At 40.9% G+C, this 20749-nt stretch overlaps 1 protein-coding gene across 1 annotated transcript; it reads left to right on the plus strand.

Annotated features, from left to right (window-relative positions):
* The first annotated feature begins 628 nt into the window (after positions 1-628).
* Positions 629-17314, plus strand: ugt8 (UDP glycosyltransferase 8). Its single transcript, XM_070924208.1, has 6 exons — positions 629-648; positions 5579-6411; positions 10899-11041; positions 15046-15122; positions 16124-16343; positions 16618-17314. The coding sequence occupies exons 2-6, from the start codon at positions 5581-5583 to the stop codon at positions 16997-16999; spliced, it is 1653 nt and encodes a 550-aa protein (XP_070780309.1). The 5' UTR covers positions 629-648; positions 5579-5580; the 3' UTR covers positions 17000-17314.
* Positions 17315-20749: the final 3435 nt, after the last annotated feature.

The following is a 20749-nucleotide window of genomic DNA, read 5'->3' on the forward strand; positions in this document are numbered from 1 at the left end:
ACAGAAATGCCAGATATTCTCTGGTTCCTGCCTGTGAGGATTTGCTGCTTTTCATTTGTAAATCGAATATCTTTGAGTTTTGGAGTTTTACACAGACCAAAGAAACAATTTAAAGACCTCACCTAGTCTCTGGGAAATTGTCAGTCGTTTTATAAACTAAATAATTAAGAAATGAATCGAAAAAAGAAAATCTACAGATGAATCTGTAAGGGTTGTCAGAGAGAGGTGGCCAGTTGTTGGCCTCCTGTAAGAGTCCAAACTAACCTACAGCCCATACAACATCCCAACTGTTGACAGCATCAACAGAGACTGAGTCACCTGTGAGAAGCAAAGTACCTGTACAAACCGATACTCCACCCTCTTTGTGGTTTACTTAACTAACCTCTTTGAGTTGCCCACCCCCCCGCTGCCGCTCCCTGCCTTCTCATCTTCTGGTAGTCCCGCCTTTCACCGCCCCAGTGAGAGGGACTGCGAGTTTAATGTGCCCTCTGCGCGTCTTCGATACCCGGGGACCCATTTTACTTTACAGGCAAGTCCTCACCGCTTTTTTTGTGTTTCATCTCCCCGACACTTTAAATTCCCTCCAAGCTAATTAGGACTACTGCAGTTTCACCCCACATCTCTCCGGAGCAACATTCAAGTCACAAGGTGAGTCCAACGCACAGGCGAGCGAAGTAGCTATTTGTCACAACAGGTGTCGTGTAAACTCACGGTGGTCTTTTTTTTTTTTTTTTTTCTCTCTCTCCACGGTTATAGTTGCAAAGAGTAACTTAATATTGTTTAGGTTGACAGCCGTGAACTCTTTCGTGCTATTTGGCTGTTTTTACTGAAAGCTCCTGAGAGGCAGGTGTAGGTTGTTGTGCTGCGTTCATGTCCTTTGCGAGTTATCCCTAAGAAAATGTCACCACGGGCGATTCTTAATTGTCGTGATGTAGCCTATTTGTGAATTCACTTGTGGATTGGTTCTGGTATCATTTCATCTTCTGTAGCGTCACTACGACAGTCTGATATATATATATATATATATATATATATATTGTTAGGCCACAGTTGTACTTTGATATTTCTCCATAGTATCTTTTTAAAAAGCATTTTTTTTTAAAGCTAGTTTTGTTCCCTGATGGTCAAAATTACTTTAGGGCTCTGTATTAGTCCCTGGTGAGTTTTATCACCCATGACACAGATATTTCTTTCGCTGTATTTTAAGCTCCAGAAAGGCAAACTGTAATGAAACACTTCCACCGTGCCAAGCTATTCTGGTATGCCTTTTTTTTTATTATGAGTTATTATAAGAGATTGAATTTATGGTTCCATTACAACTGTTGGGAGGTTACAACTCGATCTCAAACCCCACATGTTCAGTAGGGCTATCCTATCTGACCTGGATACTACGATGAACTACACAAGCTAACCTATTTGGTCTGAATGCAGCGTTTCTCATTTGCTTTTTTTCCACCCCGATGAGTGCACCTGCTCGGCCAATCCTATTGCACCAACGATCACCTGATGTTTTTTTTAAAAAAGAAAAATCCACAGCTGTAGGCCAGAGGTAACAAGACAGTCCTACTCATATGAAAGTCACTGCCAAACGTAATTGAGATTGACTTGTCATCTTCCTCCTTTGCTTTAACACTCAATCTATGTCCTGAGGCGTGCCTTTACTCAAAGTTTAAAGTTATTGTAAGGGATGGTAGGATTACCCTTCCAACACTGAGAAGGCCTGCCATACTTAAGAAATTGTGTACTCACATATTAAGGCTGTCAATCCCAATTTAATGATAGTTTACTCAAAGCCTTTGTTATTATAAGGGACAAAAGGATAACTCTTCCTTCACTGAGAAGGCCTGCCATACTTACTTACGGCTGTCAATCCCAATTTCATAATAAATGTCATCCCAGTAATTATTACCCAGGGCTAAATATGTTGTGTAATGATATTTTAAAGCATATATTTATGCTTTTACCACCACATCCTAGTCTCCAACAAGACTTCACATTCACATTCATCAGTGCTTCTTCATTTGCAGTACATTATGCTAATGAGATACTTGTTGAAGGTTACTTGAAACCTTGCTGCTTTGTCTCAGTCCCTTGCAGTATTTGTTTATTTGGTACGCCAACTTTTAACTCTTGACAGAGCCGTCTGACCTGTTTTTCAGTGTTGATTGTGGTGGCATGACTGAGGTAGAATGAGATTATGAAAGTTAGAGGAAATAGTACTGATCAGCAGTAACATGAAAAGCAAAAGATGAGGAAGGAGAGCTGATAGGTGGAATGAAGTGGGGTTGCATAGGAGTCTGAATTTCTGTCTGGTTTGTAGAGTTACATCAAAAACAGCATTAGACTGAGTTAATGTGGGTAGTTGGGTTCCTCATGCTGAAGGCCCAGTAGTTCATTTTGATATAGCCTGAGGAGGGTATTTGTAGGCTTTATCTATATCCAACATACACTTTCTTTCATAAGCTGATGAAGCTTCAATATAGTAGAGGGAATGCAAATGGACCATGTTGCCATGATAAACAGCTTCTCATGTGCCTGTTTCATTTTGTTTCCACCAAAATTCAAGATCTAAATGCTCTTGACCCTATCTTAATTTATTTATGAAGTTCTCTGGGCTCCACCGTCCATCTTTGGTTTAAGAGGACAAAGTAGTATTTTACGGATAGCACATCGTTGTCCTTAACCTTCAGTGAACTGGGTGTCAAAGGCCATTTCGTCTATATGCTGTACAGTGTTTTTCTTTCATTTTTTATAATCACAGCCATACTAACCTAGCCTAGTCAATCTTGCCCTTCAAGATATGCTATTTGGATTATTTAGCAACAAACAAACCTGAGATCACGTTAATCACGCTCCATTTGATAGATTTGAGGCAAAATAAACAGCTTGGACTGACTTGTATTTGACTTAATATCAGTTCTTGGAAGTCACATCTCCCCTCTCAACAGGGTGCATGGAGCTAATGAACCCCCACTGTGGAAGCAGCAAGCCTGCTCCTCCCGCTGTGCTAAATCAAGAAAATGTTAGTCTAGATTATGGTATTAGAGAGGGATAATTACTGTATAATTACCATCGTGTGTCTCTCTTAATGGATTAAAATGATTCCTGTGTAAGCTGTAATTGGTTTGATTTTCAATAATACACAACCAAAAACTGCAGAATACAATCCAATTAACTTGAGATGACAGCATTGGTCAGAGTTTATAATTATTTTCAACATTTTGTATGTTGAAGCCTAAGTGGCAGTTGGTTACAAAAACATTGCTGACTATGTCTCTATTGCTCTTAACCTAAAGAAGACACCATTTACCATAGAAAATTGTGTTTTGCACCGTTAACTCATCTGTGAGGTTGTTTTTCAATATTTAATATTCCATTATTTGTCATATATCTATTATCGTTGATATATTTAAGAATCATATGTGATTTAGAGATATATTCTAAAGGTATAAGTATATTTTGCAGGTGACTTTTGCTTTATGAGTTGGAGTTAATGGAGTCATTAGTAATGTAAATATGATGCAGGTAGAGGCATTGAGAGTAGATTTCTCTCAGCTATAGGTGTGGATGATGATAAAAACTTTAAATAGGTTTTTCTACTGTTTTCACTATTGTGCTTTTTTCATCTCCACTCTGTCTTCTCCCAGATCAGGACATTTCGTATCCTTTAATTCTCTTAATCCAGATAATTTCCACAGCCCTCCCTGTGAACGGTAACCAGACTCCATTGTTAGTAACTTAAGTCATGACGCATCACAGTCCTCAGTAGACAGTGGCTGGTTTCTATAGTTACCGTCAACAGTCTGGGCAGAGGAGTGTTTGCAATGATATCCTTAGGACAATGCTAAACAAAATGGTGGCCACCTTGAGTCCTCTTCCTACCAGGCACCCAGCTGTTTACAGAGAGAAACTTCATATTGTGGACAAACAGGTGGCTGATACACTATATAATCCTGTTAAGATCAGGACTGCAGCAGAAACAATATGGGCCATGCCATTTGATAGAGATTCAGCCGTAACACATCGACATTGATGGCGATAAAACATGATGCGAGAGATGTTTTGTGCGGCTGACAGGAGGAAATAACCACGTATACTGTTCAGGATCGCAGGGCGCTGCAGCCCATCACAGAACACATTGAACGAGAGGCAGGGTACACCCTGGACAGGTTGCCAGTCTGATACCTACAGACACAGAATCACATTCATACTTACATTCACACTTACAGGCAGTTTACAATTTCCTCTTCCTCTAATCTTAAGGTCTTTAGACTATGGGATGAAATCCATGCAAACACAGGAACATTTAAACACCCAGTGGACTAAATTCAATCTAGGACCATTATATTTATTTGCTTCACGAGGTGTAACAGTACATTTTAAGGCTGATTACACACTGCTGCTAACACATGTGCAACAGTTATGCAAGATGCTTCCTTACAAGCCCACCTACATCAGTTTGTTTTTGCCTTGTCATATAAACTGATAATCTACATGGTGGGGCAGTATTTAAACAGCTGTATGCATATGCATATCTCCAATGCTGCTAAAGGAGAGCTTTGAAAGGAGATGGTAGGATACACATATTATGTAAATAGGTTAAGAATGTATTCATCTGCTGCCCACACTGTGTTATGTTGTTTGCATCAAGTTAAACATTTGGCCTACTCATTTTGTTATACGAGAGCTCAAAGAAGAATTTTCTTTTGGCTGTGGCTTTCATTGCTTACTTAGCTCCTGTATGTCCCGATCCGAAGCCACAACCACCACATCATGAACTGTCATTTATACATTTTCCTCCGGAGGTCAGCGCATTCCTTAAGGCATAATACCCTGTGGAAGGACAGCATGGGCTAGTCATTGTAGATTAGGAAAACCTGGACAATTTATGGCTCTCCATGAAGAGGTTTCCAGTGTTGATGATTAATCCAAATGAGAGGGAGAATGAGTGTAGGCATATAGGACACAGGCTATGACATGGTTGCATGATAATGGCTCTTTGTGTTTGTGTTTGTGAATAGAGCTCCCAGAGGTTTAGAATGACGTTGGTGCTACCCACACCGTGTCAGTGACGGCTGTGCGCAGAGTGAGGAGGGATGAAGGGGTGGAATCGAAATACGGGGAAAGAAAGGCAAAGGTTAATTAGGAAAGGTAAACCATTAAGGATAAAAATGGAACCACAGATATTGAGAAGTTTTATTCTCTCAATACTACTTCTCAGTGTGTACGACAGAACTGGAACTCAATTGAGGATGAGGACAAGATTGAATTAAGTTGTGAAACTGTTGCCTCCTTGCTTCATGGATGACCAAAAAGAGGTGGGCCAGAGTCACTTTCCTAAGAGTAGTAGATAAAAGTTTAAGATGACAAACAAGACATACCTTTCTGACTCCTAGTTGGCCAATTTGCCCAAATAATTCTCAGTATTAAATGTATAATTTATGGATGGTGATTAATTTCTCGAGCCCAGTAATAATCTTGGATGTTTCTATACCTGTTGAGCAACGCTGACTAATATCTGTATTATGACATTGCTTTTTCACAACTGTTAACATTGATAATTTCTTTATCATTTCAGCCATGCTACTACCATCGTCACTACTACTCCTCCTTGGCCTCCTCGCCTGCAGTCCCAGTGCATCATGGGCTGCCAAAGTGATTGTGGTGCCACCCATCATGTTTGAATCACACCTCTACATCTTCAAGACGCTGGCCACGGCTCTGCGCCAGGAGGGCCATGAGACCCATTTTCTAATTTCAGAGGGTCGTGAGGTGCCCCCCTCCCCTCACTACCACTTACAACACTACCCAGGGATCTTTAACAGCAGCACGGCTGACAATTTCCTCCAGTCCAAAGTCAGTAACATCTTCTCAGGCCGCCTGACATTTCTCGAACTGTTTGACATTCTTGACCACTACTCTCAGAACTGTGATGCAGTCGTTGGCAATGTTGAGGTAATGACCCGCCTCAAGGAGGCCAAGTTTGACCTGCTGCTGGTGGACCCTAATGAGATGTGTGGTTTTGTGATCGCTCATATCCTTGGTGTGCAATATGCTGTGTTCAGCACAGGCCTGTGGTACCCTGCAGAGGCAGGTGCACCGGCCCCACTTTCATATGTACCCGAATTCAACTCATTGCTGACAGACCGCATGTCTCTGGTCCAGAGGATCACCAACACAGCTGTTTACCTAGTGCAGCGCTTTGGAGTCCATTATATTGCATTACCCAAGTATGACCGGATTATGAAGAAACACGGAGTGAAGCCTCACGTGGCCATGGCTGACTTGGTGCAGGGAAGCCGGCTGTGGATGCTATGCACTGACCTGGCTCTGGAGTTCCCCAGGCCCACCCTGCCACATGTGGTGTACATAGGAGGCATCCTTACCAAGCCCCCCAACTCACTGCCACAGGTCAGTACTGAGAGACACACACAGACAGCTGACAAGCACATGATGAGATTGACAAAGTAAGACAAAAAGATTTTTGCGTGGTAGTTGTGCACAAGAGGGCTCATACTGTGTTTCACTTTTGAGAATCTGTGTTTTAGTCGAACTCCCTGGAGAGTAGGTTTGACCGATCTCTTTCACTGTGTAAGTAATGTCTGTTTTTGGCTCATCCAGCAAATGAAATACCTGACACATCAAGGTACTTCATCACATTGATTCAAACATCATATAAAATCTAGTGTAATCATGAATCAGTCCTGCTCATTGATACAAATCATTCAAATTTCATCTCACAGTATTCAGTATACTTTATATTTATATAGAGTCAATGTCCCTCTGTCTGATCAGTTAACACTCATTTATATCAACAGAGTCTTATTAATTTCTAGATAAAATAAAAAAAATTCACAAATGTTTCCACATGTAGTGCTCTCAGGGCCTACTATTAGTGCTGGGACATAAAATGAGGGCTCTATGCCATTGGCGACTAAAGCATTACAATACAATGGCTAATTCATGCTAATAGAGTTTGACTATGACGGCAAATGTATGGTTTCATTAGAGGGATGGAAAGTCATACTGTTATGCTTCACTCTGACTCTGGAGAAGTTTAACCCGTTTGTATTACATATAAGTATAGGCCGAGCATTTGGACATTTATTTGTTACATTTGTCCACTGACACACATGGACAATTTTGGGCTCTGCCTTTCTCAGCATGTGTGTTCTGTGTGTGCACCCTAAAGTGTTTCATGAGATTTAATATAAAACCAACCGGGAAGAGCATGTTCCTTCCTTTATTCTTCTACATAAATCTATCAATATTCTACTGTTTTTTATTGACAAAAGTCAGTGAATTATTCAAAAGCTATCATGAAAAAACTTTTTCTGGCAAATGTCCCAATCAAGAGAAAATTGCTGTTTGGTGGGTGGAATCAGGCCATCACTTGTCTCACTCATGAAGCCATGGCTACAACATGTATGATGAAGATCATTGTCAGTTCACATACAGAAGATACACACTTTTATTAATTTATTGTCGTCTCATTGTTTTTTCTTCTCTTTCTGTTATTCCCCCCCTGTCTTAACAGTCTGAGTGAGTTTCAGTATTTTTTTGTATCTACCCTTGCTTGCACCCATTGTCTCTCCTATCACTTGGTATCTCTTATTATCACATCCTGCTACAAAGCGATCCTTTATAGACGATGCTGGGGTGCGGATGGGTTTGGGTTGAATGGACGCGGTAGATTTTGAGCGGCGAGGGTGGGGAGTCACGGAGGGCAGAGGCGGGTGGTGACGGGGGTTAGTCCAGCGTTCGGATGCAGAGAACGCGGGCCGTCGGCATCTACTGCGGGGGGTTTTGCAATGCCGCTCCAGCCAATAGGGAGCATTGTGCCATGTTGTGCAGAGGGAGTTAGCATGGAACTGGAGGGAGAACGAGGCCATTGTTCTTGGAAGAGCTCTGGGGACACTGAGACTCTTTTATGGGGTCACTGAGGCTGCGTTGTAGGGACAGTAGAGCCCAGTGTGCCCCTGAGGTTGCTCTGTGCCAGGGCCGGCCTTAGCTGCCGCAGCTGGACCATTAGGCTCCCTCCCTCTACTTGCCCTCCACTTCTATCACTCCAACATGGCTGCTCCCTGATCCCTCCTCACCCACTGTCGGTCCATACATCTTCACTTACCATTCTCAAATATAGAGTATTTTGCTATATGATGCACTGCTGCCATCGTAAGTACACCCAAGCACAAGAAAACCCTATTCTGAACTGCAACACCTTTGTTGTGACTTCTTCTTTACATTATCCGCCAAGTAAAAAGCAGCTAATGGCCGGCTGTGTTAGTCCCACATTGCTGCCTGTTCCAAGAAGCAGGTTTACTTGGTAATGCGGACAACTCCTTTGAGTAAAACCTAGAGCGGGTCACCTGCCTCCAGGAACAGGGCCCTGGAGAAAGTCATGATTACTGCAGGCCTCCTTTCTTTTCTTTTGATTTAACTATAGTGCTGACATTTTAAATCTTCCAGCAACGTTTTATTGATAGACGATAGAAGCTACAGTATACCAATGGATATAGATAGCATTTAGAATGTTTGACAGATGTAAAATGTCATATATGATCTTAAGTTAATCATGTAAACACTGCTTATGGGGTCTTTGTTTTCCAATGAGATAGTTGCAGTTTTCTTCCCTAATCCTTCAGCCCTATAACCCAACTTCATTAAGGAAATTATGTCATTATGTTACATCCAAGTAGTAATTACAACTGAGAGCTCTGACATATCTGACTTACTTTAAATAATAGAAGTGTCTAAAAGCAAACAAACATGAACGCCTCAGCTCAAGTCCATCATTCAAGGCAACTATACTCTAATTTATGAGGTCATACCTCCACCTCTGCTAATTAAGCGTAAGATTTGGGGCTATTTCTTTTGTAGAAAATAGTAGGAAAAAAATGCTAAAAGTAAAAGTAACTGGCACGTTGTTTCTAAACAGACGTGCTGCTGTTTACTTTTTTGTTTGAGCATCACAAAAGAAATTCCTTTCGCCTCCATTGTATTGAGTTGGCAGCAGAAACATCAGATATCTCAAAACTTGGCACACATAACCGAAACTGTCTGCATGGCTAGATACAGCCAAAGGTACGAGAGGAAATATTGTTTGTTGTGGTTTAGGTGAGCTGACCCTTTAAAGATAAGTGTGTTGTGAATGTATGGATTAGATGAGAATGTTTTAGAGTCAGTCAGTATGAAGCATTTGTTACGTATCAAATGGCTGCCTGCTCTATTGACTTTTGTGCAGTTTTATGGCATCAAGGCTTGTTTCCCCACAGATACAATAAAGTGTATTGTATCACAGTCTCCATAGTAGACCAGCATTTGTGTGATTTCCATTTTTATATTGATTGATTTATCAAAGTAATCCACACCCATTTTGTACAAACCAGTGCTTTGTAGAGAGTAAAATGGTGACCTCCTGAGGAAATATACTGCTTGCCAATGTTATGTTTAGTGGTGAAGCAAATTGCAACAGGCAGTAATTCAGAAGAGATCAAAATTCGCGTCACATTTTCTGAAGAATAAAGTTTGACGAAAAAATACTAGTGTGAAACGACAATTTATTTCAAAAAGAAAATCAAGGAAGTCCTTGTACCTCGCAGATGCAGTGTGATGATAAAAGGTCACCTGGATGTGAAATCATTAGGGAAATGATACTGGACCATTACAATGAGTGGCTTTGTGGACTATCAGCATTGTTCATTACTGTCATAATATGAAATGATGATGTATAATGCAACACTGGCCACCAAACTGCAAAATGCAAGCTCAGCTCATCCTTACTTGCAGTTCTGAGGCATTAACCTGCTTATATTTAACAGCTCCATGCTCTAGACCGTCTGTGTCTTGCTTGATAAACTTCTACTGATACTAATATGTTTTATGTCAAAAATGTCCTGGATTTGAATTTAGGTAGTCTACATGGAAATATTTTACAACCCTTATCTGCTGCAATATGATGACTAGAGATCACAATTTTTTATAGTCTCAGGTTTATAGTCTGTGAGTCTCTCAGTTTAACCGCCTGTTGCTTTTCAAATTACAACATTATTCAAACTTTTTTACTGTACTTTACGCTCATTGGTAAAGTTACTCTGCAAAATGAGTTGCATGACATCATTCCCCATTTATTTGCAAACCTGTAAATCATTCAGAACACGAGTGTTGATCAAACCTCACTTGAATCATTGCCATAAAAATTAATCATGTAGGTCTGGCTGTAAAGCGATAAAGACACCAACAACAATGTTCATGAGTTTATGTGAATGGTCTGTTTTATTGATGCCGTGTAGGTACTTTATCTTTTAATGCATTCAAAATTATCTGAGATGGAGATATAATGTGATAATTACAATTTAACAGCTGAGCTACAATCTGGGTTATTTGAGTGCTTGCAATACACATGAATGAATGTACTATAAAAGAAGGGACTGGTAAGGTTAAAAAGAGCAAGGAAAATAAGATTTTTATTGTTGAAAATTCAACTCCAGCACAAAGCATATCATAAATGGTAAATGATCTCACTTATATAGCGCTTTTCAACCTTCACGGTTCCCAAAGCGCTTTACAGCTAAGTCTCATTCACCCATTCACTCACACATTCACACACCAATGTCGACCGAGCTGCCATGCAAGGTGCTGGTCTCCATCGGGAGCAACTTAGGGTTCAGTGTCTTGCTCAAGGACACTTCGACATGACGGGGGCAGCCGGGGATCGAACCCCCAACCCGCTCTAACCAACTTCACCTCCCGTGCGACAGTGCTAACCACTGCCCCACCATGCCTGCCGTCATAGCAGTGTTGTATTGTATTATTACAAATCTTTTTCAGGGGCAAAGACATTCTACAAAATGTTTTTTTTTTCAAGCTGTTATTGTCTGTCTCTCGTATTCCCACAGGATTTTGAGGCATGGGTGAATGACACAGCAGAGCATGGCTTTGTGGTAGTGTCATTTGGAGCTGGGGTCAAGTACCTTTCCCAGGACATTGCTCACAAACTGGCAGGAGCCCTCGCCAGGCTACCTCAGCGTGTCGTCTGGAGGTAAGGTATCTGTTTTCTCATAGCTGTCACTGTGATCCCCCCGGGGATCAATAAAGTATTTCTGATTCTGATTCTGATTCTGACGGATGTGAACAGGATTTTTTCTGGTGAGCCTCAAGTTACTGACTTTCCTCCACTCAGCACTCATAGGACTCATAGGACATAAATCAGAAATCTCATTCATAGTTTTAAATGGACCCCCGTAATCAGCTATACTTCTGTTCAAAGGCAGCATGTTGTTGCTCTCGGTCTTGAGACCAAAGTTCATATTCCCACCTCACATTTGCTCATGCAGTTGATCAAACAGCACTGATTAGTGGATCCTGACCCTCAAGAGACTTTGTTCTCTTCTCAGGAAAACTGAGAAACTAATGATGCTTCACATTTTAATGGCGGAAAGATCTTCGCGTCCAAGTCACATAAGTGTTTTATCCGGAACATTTGCTCAGTTAAACACACTGTCTGCTTTTTTGTGTCATGCAGACAAATACCTACATGCCTGTGCTATGTGGTAGGTGTTACTGTGACATTGTGTGTCATTTTCTGCAGCCAGGGGACAGGCAAAATATATCTGTGATAAGGAAACTAAAACTCATGCAGTATCTCTGCATGCATGTGTCTGTCACGGTGTTATACACTATGAATGCAGATATGTATGTGTTCAGGATGAATTAAAAACAAGAGGTCCTTCACAGAGTTATCTAAAATATTTGTGCTTGAACTCTATTGTAATCATTTAGTCCCACACAGTTTCGCAGTGCTTTAAAACTCCATCCATAAACCTGGTAATCCTTAATTCTTATCTATTTATAGTAAATCTAAAAGTTTGTGATCCATTGACCACATCCACACTCATTGATTTTGTGTAACTTTTATCCAATAGATAACTAAAGAATAGTTAGACATCCAAATACAATACAACAATAGAATTTGTTGATGTAGGTCAATCTATTCTGGTATGTCCAAGTAGTGCATTAGTAATATAGACTGCAGGAACAAAACCTTTATCTCAGTGCATATATACACATGGTCCTTGAACTTGACTTTTCTACAGATATATGGTGTTGCTGGGTTAATGTGTACACGTGCCTGTGTGCAGAGGTGGCTGGTGCATAAGGTTTTTACTTATACAAACACATTACACAATTTACAAAGATGTCACTGGGTGACATGGTCAAGTAACCCTTCATTAGGTATGTCTAAAATTATAGATTATATGTTGTTTTTATTTTTATTTGGATCGTACATTTCAATTCCAGTTTTGCTGTCGTTATTTATTTTGTTTGATTTCAGTTCTTGTTTCTAGTATTATTAAAAGCACTACGGCTGTAAGTTCAAAATATGTGTTTATTTTGACGAAATGGTCATGGTTTACTGACCTTTCAATGTCGTTGCCAAGTTAGGTTGTTGGTTCATTTGTTTTTTTATTTCAGTTAGTGCATGGTTAGTAATGATAATATCACATTCCATTACATTTCCTTCTGCCTCTGTGAGTGACGTGCAAAAGTGTTTAACAAAGAATTGTGCTAAAACTCTTCTCTAGGGTGAATATTAAAAAGTGCAATAGTTTACTAACATTATATTTTTAGACCCCACACATGTCAAATAACCAACGGGAAGAAGTGCAAGGATTAAGTTCTAAGTTTCCCGGTAATAGACAAACCAGTCGTCTGACCTTAGACTCCAGAGTGATCATGTAAATTGGGGAAGTGCAAGGATAGGTAGGAGAGAGAATTAAGTATGTCTTGTCAATCCACCATTGGAGAGCTAAGAAGGAGAAAAGTCAATCTCAGGTGGAATATGACTCCTGTTACACAACCAAAGCAAAATAGTCACACGCTTTTGTTCCTATGCTATTTACATGTATTTAGTAAAGCCTCATACTGACATTTTGACCCCTGATGCCTTCATTAACAGTAGGTTAAGTGTGTGACAGCTTATCTTCCTCAGTTGTCTGTATCTCACCTTTTTGAGTGTGTGTCTGCAAAGGAAGCGATAATATGAAAAATTAGGTCGTGTGTAGAGCTGGGTAAAAAGTGGATATGTGGTGCAATACCCTTAGCAGCCTACTGTGGCATGCCAGGAGCAGGGTTCAACAACAGACGCTCACTATATGGCCTCATTTTTGGGATTGGAAAACTCAATGAGTTTTAGTGGCTGGAGATCAGACAAGGAGCTGGGCGGAGTCCCATGTGTGATCTAAGAGGACCAGATTGTGGCTGCAGTGTCTGCTTTGAATAAGTTGGTTGTGAAAAAGGTAGCTGTGTGTTGTAATGAGGGGTGCTGGATTTGCCTCGGCATGTGAAATTACAAAGGCAAATGACACACGTTCCTCTGTTCTCAAACGCTGACTTTTTTTACAGTGAGATTTCAGACAATGATGCCTCACATGTAGGTGTCTGACCAGGCCTACAGGTGCAGTGAGACAGTGATTTGATATTTTTGGCGATAGGCAGGAGCCTCACGTAGGCCCCAAGACTTTGCATGTGGGTTTGAATGGTAATCTGGCTTTCAGTGTCCCTTCCAAACTAAGAGTATGGAAAAGGAAGAGGGCTGATGAGAGGGACACGCCAAGTGAATTGTGTCATTGATAATTGGCTGCATGAATGTAGGCTTTGATTGGCAGGACAGTGAATTGGTGCTTTGTTGAAGAGAGAAAGAGAGATGAAAGAGTTTGAGTTTGGGGGGGAAGGAGACAGAGATGGACGTCGTAATGCAGCTTGCATATGTATTGTGCGCTGCATTTGTTGGAAAGTGCTTCCGCACAGACAACCACAGACACCAGCAAACATACACACAATACTGTACACATTCACCACCCATAAAAGACAAAGGGCTGAAACCTAAATGTCTGTGAGTGAATAAGAAAAGCTATTTGCTTTTTTGTTTGGGGGCAAAGAGATCAACATTGAATTCCCCTTTGTTCACTTTCTGCATCATGTAAATGTTAGACTGAATTGATTCATTTCTCCTTCTGTATATAAAGCATCTCTTGTACACACTTTACGCTGTACTGTATGTACATCTTCTGCTGTGTAGCAGGCTAAACACGCTTACAATGGAGGCTCAATACAGGAGTTGGCCTCTTGAAGTCTGAAACCAGTATTGGATAAAAAAACAACAAATCAGGAAAAGATGAGATATCATAAACAACAGTTAGGGCAAAGGTGATGTAAAAATTAAGGAAATTGGATTCATGAAAGAAAAGATTTGCTGTCAAATGAGTTACATGATCCTTTATGCCAAGAAGATCATCAATGAAAGATCATCCTGAAGTAGCCAGAGCACTGTGATGTGTCTTTTTTACATTTCGGTTTTTGTACAGATTAAACAAATGAGATATAATGTATTAATTAGTGAGCTTAGAGGTGCTAGTAGGTGGATTTTGCTACCTTTGGTCAGAGCCAGGTTAGCTGTTTCCCCAGCTAACCTGGAACTGTTGTTCCAGTCTAAGCTAAGCTAACTGGCTGCAAGCTGTAGCTTCATATTTACTGTACAGACATGGCAGTGGTATAGACCTTCTCTTAACAAACCAACAGTCACAGTTGTAACAAAAGAGTACTGACAGATAAAGCAATCTGACAAGAGTATTTAAGAGTAGGTAAAGGATGTCTGTCAATGTTTGCTAGCTTGTTTGATCTGACAAATGACTGGATGTTACAATGTAAACTACAACTGCCATGGAACCGTGCCCTTAGGGGTTGCTAGTAGCAACAGAATGTTCAACTGAAACCAAACTGCTGGTGAGAGAACAGTACACCACTTAAAAAAAGAGTTTATTCATATCCAAGTGGTGTGTGTACACTGTTCTCCCACAATCAGTGACATTGACACATTCGAAATAGATACTGTGTGATTAGCCACTCTGACTAAATATAAGTAGCGTGAAATATTATTAGTTAAATATTTGCATTTATCTTGGTGTTCATGACAACATAATCTGCTAAACAGTGAGATAAACTATCTCAGCATTCCTTCATTATTTCCTTTTTTCCTTCCCTTAGATTCTCTGGAGTTCCACCCAGTAACCTTGGCAACAACACCAAGCTTGTCGATTGGATGCCTCAGAATGACTTGTTAGGTGAGTACATTGAGAGGACACTGCATAACGTGTACTTCACCTTCTAGTTCTCTTGTACAATTTCCCCCCCAGGGATCAATAAAGTATTTCTGATTCTGATTCTGATTCTGATCAACAGTCAAATTGGCTCATTGAAATTATTGTATATTGTATCGCACCATATAAACTGAAATGTTCTTTGTGAAACTCTTTAAATGAACCAAGATGCTTGAAAACAATTTCTCAATTATCTGATTTCTTTGTACTGATGGTTCAAGGCATGGTTTGACACATAGCTTATCCTTGGGGGTGGGGTGGAATAGATTTTGGGTTCCTCCCGTACCTACTTATTAACCACAGCAGTGGGTAAAATGTGAATCTGTAAGCCATTTTGTGCCTATCAGGAATGAGGAATGTAACATTTAGATATTGACAGCTAGCACACCTTGGTTAGCCAAACGTTATGCCTGCCTGGTTTCTGGTAGGTCAGTTAGAGGCATTTTAAAGGGACAGTTCACCACGAAACAATAAAACTTATCTTGTGGCCCTCTCCACCACAGTGCATTTATTGGCATTAAATGCTGATGGCCAAATGACCCAACATTTTATTACATTTCATAAATACGGCATCACCATATATAGGGCCCTGATTAAGAGGAACATTTTGCTGGGTTTAAGGTGAACTTCACCACACTACTACACCACTACTACTAATTGTTAAAATAGGTATAGAGAAAGTAAAGGATTTACATTGAAACTTCTCCCTTCATAAAATCACTGACTGAGGTATGTTGTTAATTGTACTGCACTGTAAACCTTCCTCCCCCCACCTCCATGAAATGGGCTGCGACAGTATAATAGCCTTCTGCTGAGTGTGCAGCAGTTTGTGGGATATACTGTATACACTTCAAATAATCTAGAAAAAAACCATACCAGCTAAATAAGTATCCTGTCAAAAAATGACGAATGAACATAACACCTAACATGGAAAAATAACATCCCTCATTCCTCCTGTCATCTAGGCCACGCCAACACAAGGGCCTTCCTGAGCCACGGTGGCCTGAACAGCATCTACGAGGCGATGTATCATGGGGTACCGGTGGTAGGCGTGCCCCTGTTTGGAGACCACTATGACACCATGACTCGTGTGGCAGCTAAAGGAATGGGTATCATGCTACACTGGAAGTACATGAGCGAGGAAGACCTCTACACAGCCCTGACTAACGTCATCCAAGACACCAGGTTAGATTTCCAAGTCTATGTGTATACACAGTCACACACAAATGCTTTGTATATTAGTGTCATTGTTCATCAGTGCCATCTGGTGATCATATATGGAATCACCACCACTGACTTAATGGTACACATACAATATTCATCATCTTTATACCTGACATGGTTTTACTGGTTTTATGTGTCTGGGCCCTCTAGCATGCTGAAGGGTTGCCCATAAAGACTTGTGTCCTTGTCTCTTTATATCCTTATTTCCTTATAACCTCTATCTCTCCCTACCAAGGTACCGCCAGCAAGCACGTCTTCTCTCCAACATCCACAAAGACCAGCCAGGCCACCCTGTAACCAGGGCTGCCTACTGGATCAGCTACATCCTCCGTCACAATGGTGCCAACCACCTGCGCTCCGCCGTATACGAGGTGTCCCCCTACCAGTACTTCCTGCTGGATGTGGTTTTCACTGTAGGGGTTGCCTTGGCTCTGACCAGCTTTGCCCTACAACGGCTGGTACGATTGCTGAGGGGGAAGGTTGGGGACCAGAGTAGAGGAGGTGGCGTCACCAGGGATGATGGTAATGTGGCCAATGGACATTGCCATAGCGAGAGCATGGCCAATGGGAAACACAAACGCAATGGCTCCTTGAAAAATGAAAAGAAGATGAATTAATGTTTTGAATAGCCAAGAGGGACGAGGAAGGAGTTGCCCCAAGGACTCAGCTCTAGGTTTAGTGGTTTTATAAAAGCTTTGAGAGAAAGCTGTTCTTAGGTCTGCGTCGAGAGGCAACTGCTACTCGGAGCGAGCAAGAGGCTGTAGGAGGATACACAATGCATCGTGTGGGGACAGAGCAAGGCATCGGGTGCTCAAAATCTGTGTGTGTGCGTGGATGTATGTGTATGTGTGCACTGAAGCGAATCTAATGAAAACTCTAACAACAGCAACTACAGCAATACAACACCAAATTGGAAAGTCATCGAGGATGAAACACGGGAAAAAGACACATTGGAGTCAATTGTTTCTTCATGTGCGTCTTCTCTCCTGCATGTTCTCTGTTTGTCTTCCTGCCTTCCTTACCAGTGGAAGGATGATGAAGAGGGGAAATCCTGAGCGCCAACCCCTCATCCTCCAAACAAAACAAGAAAACAAACATAGAATAAATATTTAGGATTTAAGGTTTTTAACTGCAAACTCTGCTTCAACAAGTGTCTGGTAAACTGTAAATAGAGGACACATCTATTTATTACTGTATAAATGCATTTTAATGATAGACCTTTTTAACCTATCTTTAATTTATTTCATGTATCAGTGGTGTGACAGCATGGTGGTAGATGTACACTCCCTCTAAACACAACATTGTGTGCTTCATATCGATGAAACAAGCAAACAAAAACTGACTGCAGCTGTCACATTAAGTCTGCACAGGTCTGTGCCTTTTGCAGCTGCATTATCCACAGTATTCATGGTGGTATTGTTGTTTTCAAACTAATCAGAGTGATGAAAATATTTTCAGTTTTTCCCCTTTTCACATGGTAGTGCCAACCTGCGACTGCACTTAGCTGTGTTAGCGCTCCCGTTGTCTCTTGACTGACAGTTTGTTCTGGTAGAGAATGACTCAACTGAACTCTGTTTGGCTTATCAGTGTGAAAAGGATCATGTTGTTATCAAAAGATATAATAATGATTACTACCAAGGATACTGTGGATAGGCAGAGCCAGATCAGAAATGTACTGAAGCTCCTCCAGTTATGTGATCAGGGACGACTCAGAGCATTGATTAATTATGATAACTGGCTTTATTTATGAATTAGTAAGGATTCGTCATTTGATTGCCATTGTTAGTGCTACACTTGACTTTGTACATCATTCCTCTGTGATTCATTTGTTGGGTAATTTCTAACGCATGTTACATATGTTAAATTACACTGTTCAGGTAGGAATTTCAGAATCTATTCAACGCTTCTCTTCCGCAAATTAAAGTCTGTTAGATTCAGATGTCGAGGTTCATGGACAAACTAGGCAGACCTTATGTAATTATAATAACTGAGTATGAATGATTCACATTCTGTACGTGGCCTTTTGTAATGCAAATATTTGTGTATGCAGTATGCTTGAATACATGCGTGCTTGCTGTTTCAATGCTTGTGTGTTTTAGATCACTGTGCAGCTTTAGACTGAGAGTGTGGATGAAAAAAGGCAGATGAGATACGTTTTAGCCCACTGAGAGCCATGTAAAAACAACCATTGGCTTTTTTTTGCTATTCTCTGCAGTCATGTCATCATATTGCAATTCTTTATGTTCTTTTCTTTCAATAAGACTGAAGTTGCCTTGCTTTTTTTTTTTATCATCTTATGCGTCAATCCACTTTTATTTTATTCTTGTTTCTCGGCCACCATGTATGTTAATTCTTCATGCAGATGGAGGAAGGGTGTAAGAAGGGTGAGAGGGTGACTTAGTTCCGACAACAAATGTGAACTCCACTACTTCTACAATGAATAATCATGTGTCAAAGTGACACTGATCCCTGCAGTGAATTTCTCTTTCCTCGAACCCCCGTCATGGAGATCAAAGTACAGGGCAAGCTGGAAGAGTATCTCTGGAGTTTGTGGGGATTCGGTATCGTGCTAATGGACATTTCAGAAGGGCAGGTGCTCGTGGACATGAGACACAAAAATCTCATGAACATGAGACTTCCAGACAGTTTATCAAACCACAAGGCCCCCACACATTATTCCAGCAGCACAGTCCAGACATGTACTTTTCAAAGTTGCTAATTGCAACCACAATTGGCATTCAAGCAAAGAGATTGTTTACCAACTTACCAAAGCCTCACACATGGACAACATAGCAATGTACATTTAAAGGGAACTGAAGAAATACTATCACTTAACCTGCCTTAAATTGTTGAGGACTTAACATCCATCTGACGTGCATACAGCATATTAACAAATCCTGTATGATAATTGAGAAAAGCTTCATGATCTTCCTTTCCCTGTGAGCTACAAGTGGACTTGCACAGCCCAACCCAGCCCTGCTGAAAACACAGACTATTATACTTGAATCATCATTATCATCATCTGTAACACCTTCAGCTGTTGGGTATGGCGTGTGGGACTGCAGGCGCTACACAAGCTATGAACAGGGTCTGGAGAGAAAAAAATATTTGTGAAGATACAGTACATCTTTTTATTTTTAATATCATTTCAGTAATGTTATATCCCACATTGCTAAGTTCCCATCCTTCTCGCTTATGTTTCTGTACTCACTCTGCAGTGTCTTTCTTCTTGTGACGTTTGTATTTCATCAGCGCTAAGACTGTCTTTGTTCTGTCGTCAATAGTGCACTTGCTTATTCCGTTTGTCCACCTCTTTGTCTTACTCTTGACTTCCTGGTGTATTATGCTGTCTTTGTATTCTTGTCTTTTTCCTCCTCCTCCTCCCCCCTAAATATTAGATGTCTCCATTTAATTGCTTTTTTAAAAACAACAACTTCATTTTACTTTGATTTTAAAATGACAAAGTCCTCAATTTCCCTGTCATGTGTGTCCATGTTGTAAATAGAACAATGTAAACAAAATACTAATGCTGAATAAAAATTACATATTTTGTTTGCAGATGATTGAAACTTTTCTCTCAAATTGGATGGTCTTCATTTTTTTAAATGTAAATTTAAAGAAGACAGATGAAACAGTGAAAGAAAAGTGGAGAAAATATGTTACCGTAATTACTTTAGTACGTCTCAGCACTCAACATATTTTGCTTCTCCTCGTTGATAACAGGCTGATGCCTGATATCAGTACCACTGCACAACAATACTGAACAGACAAGCACATACAGTCCATGTTTGAGTCCCGACAAGGCTGATGCTGCCAGTCTCAGTCTGATAGGGGATGTATAGGCTTTCTGTGGGGAATCGTTACCAAGCAGCGAGAGGCTTTGGAGGTATCAAATGGTAGAACCATCTAAAGTAGCCAACTGCACATACACATGCACACAAGCCGGGTGGGGAGATAGGGTTATCTAATGCTGTATGCTTGTGCTGAGTGAGGCTGGGGTAACAAAACACCCAGCCTGGTACCCTGCCTCGCTCACTGGCCCTGTTAATTATTCACACCGCCTGCAGAGGCCTGCAGACCTCACGCAAATGCACGCACACACACACTCGCAGTCAAAAGCATCTGCAGGTATGTTTAATTTACGTGCTTGAAGTTGTTTTCTTTTGTTGTCGCTGGTGGCCAAATCGGGCACTGTTCTGTTAACTGAGACAGGAAGGGGGGAAGAAATGGAGGGCAGGCCTCTGCTGATGAGGAATCTGATAGCACAGAAAGCGCAGTGGGCATCATTCATGACATCCTTCATTCATTCTCAGCCACCCCTCCCTCCTCAGAGCTTGTAAGTGCCTATTATCTACCTTTCCTCTCCA

This window comes from Enoplosus armatus, chromosome 2 (genome assembly GCF_043641665.1).
Source record: "Enoplosus armatus isolate fEnoArm2 chromosome 2, fEnoArm2.hap1, whole genome shotgun sequence".
Classification (NCBI taxonomy): domain Eukaryota; kingdom Metazoa; phylum Chordata; class Actinopteri; order Centrarchiformes; family Enoplosidae; genus Enoplosus; species Enoplosus armatus.

What these genes read in the sequence shown, in the direction of transcription:
- ugt8 (XM_070924208.1), top strand. Translation starts at nt 5,581, where the DNA reads ATGCTACTACCATCGTCACTACTACTCCTCCTTGGCCTCCTCGCCTGC. An exon ending in GCCTCAGAATGACTTGTTAG is followed by an intron (nt 15,123 to 16,123) that starts GTGAGTACATTG and finishes CCTGTCATCTAG; the next exon opens with GCCACGCCAACACAAGGGCC. An exon ending in AACGTCATCCAAGACACCAG is followed by an intron (nt 16,344 to 16,617) that starts GTTAGATTTCCA and finishes CTCCCTACCAAG; the next exon opens with GTACCGCCAGCAAGCACGTC.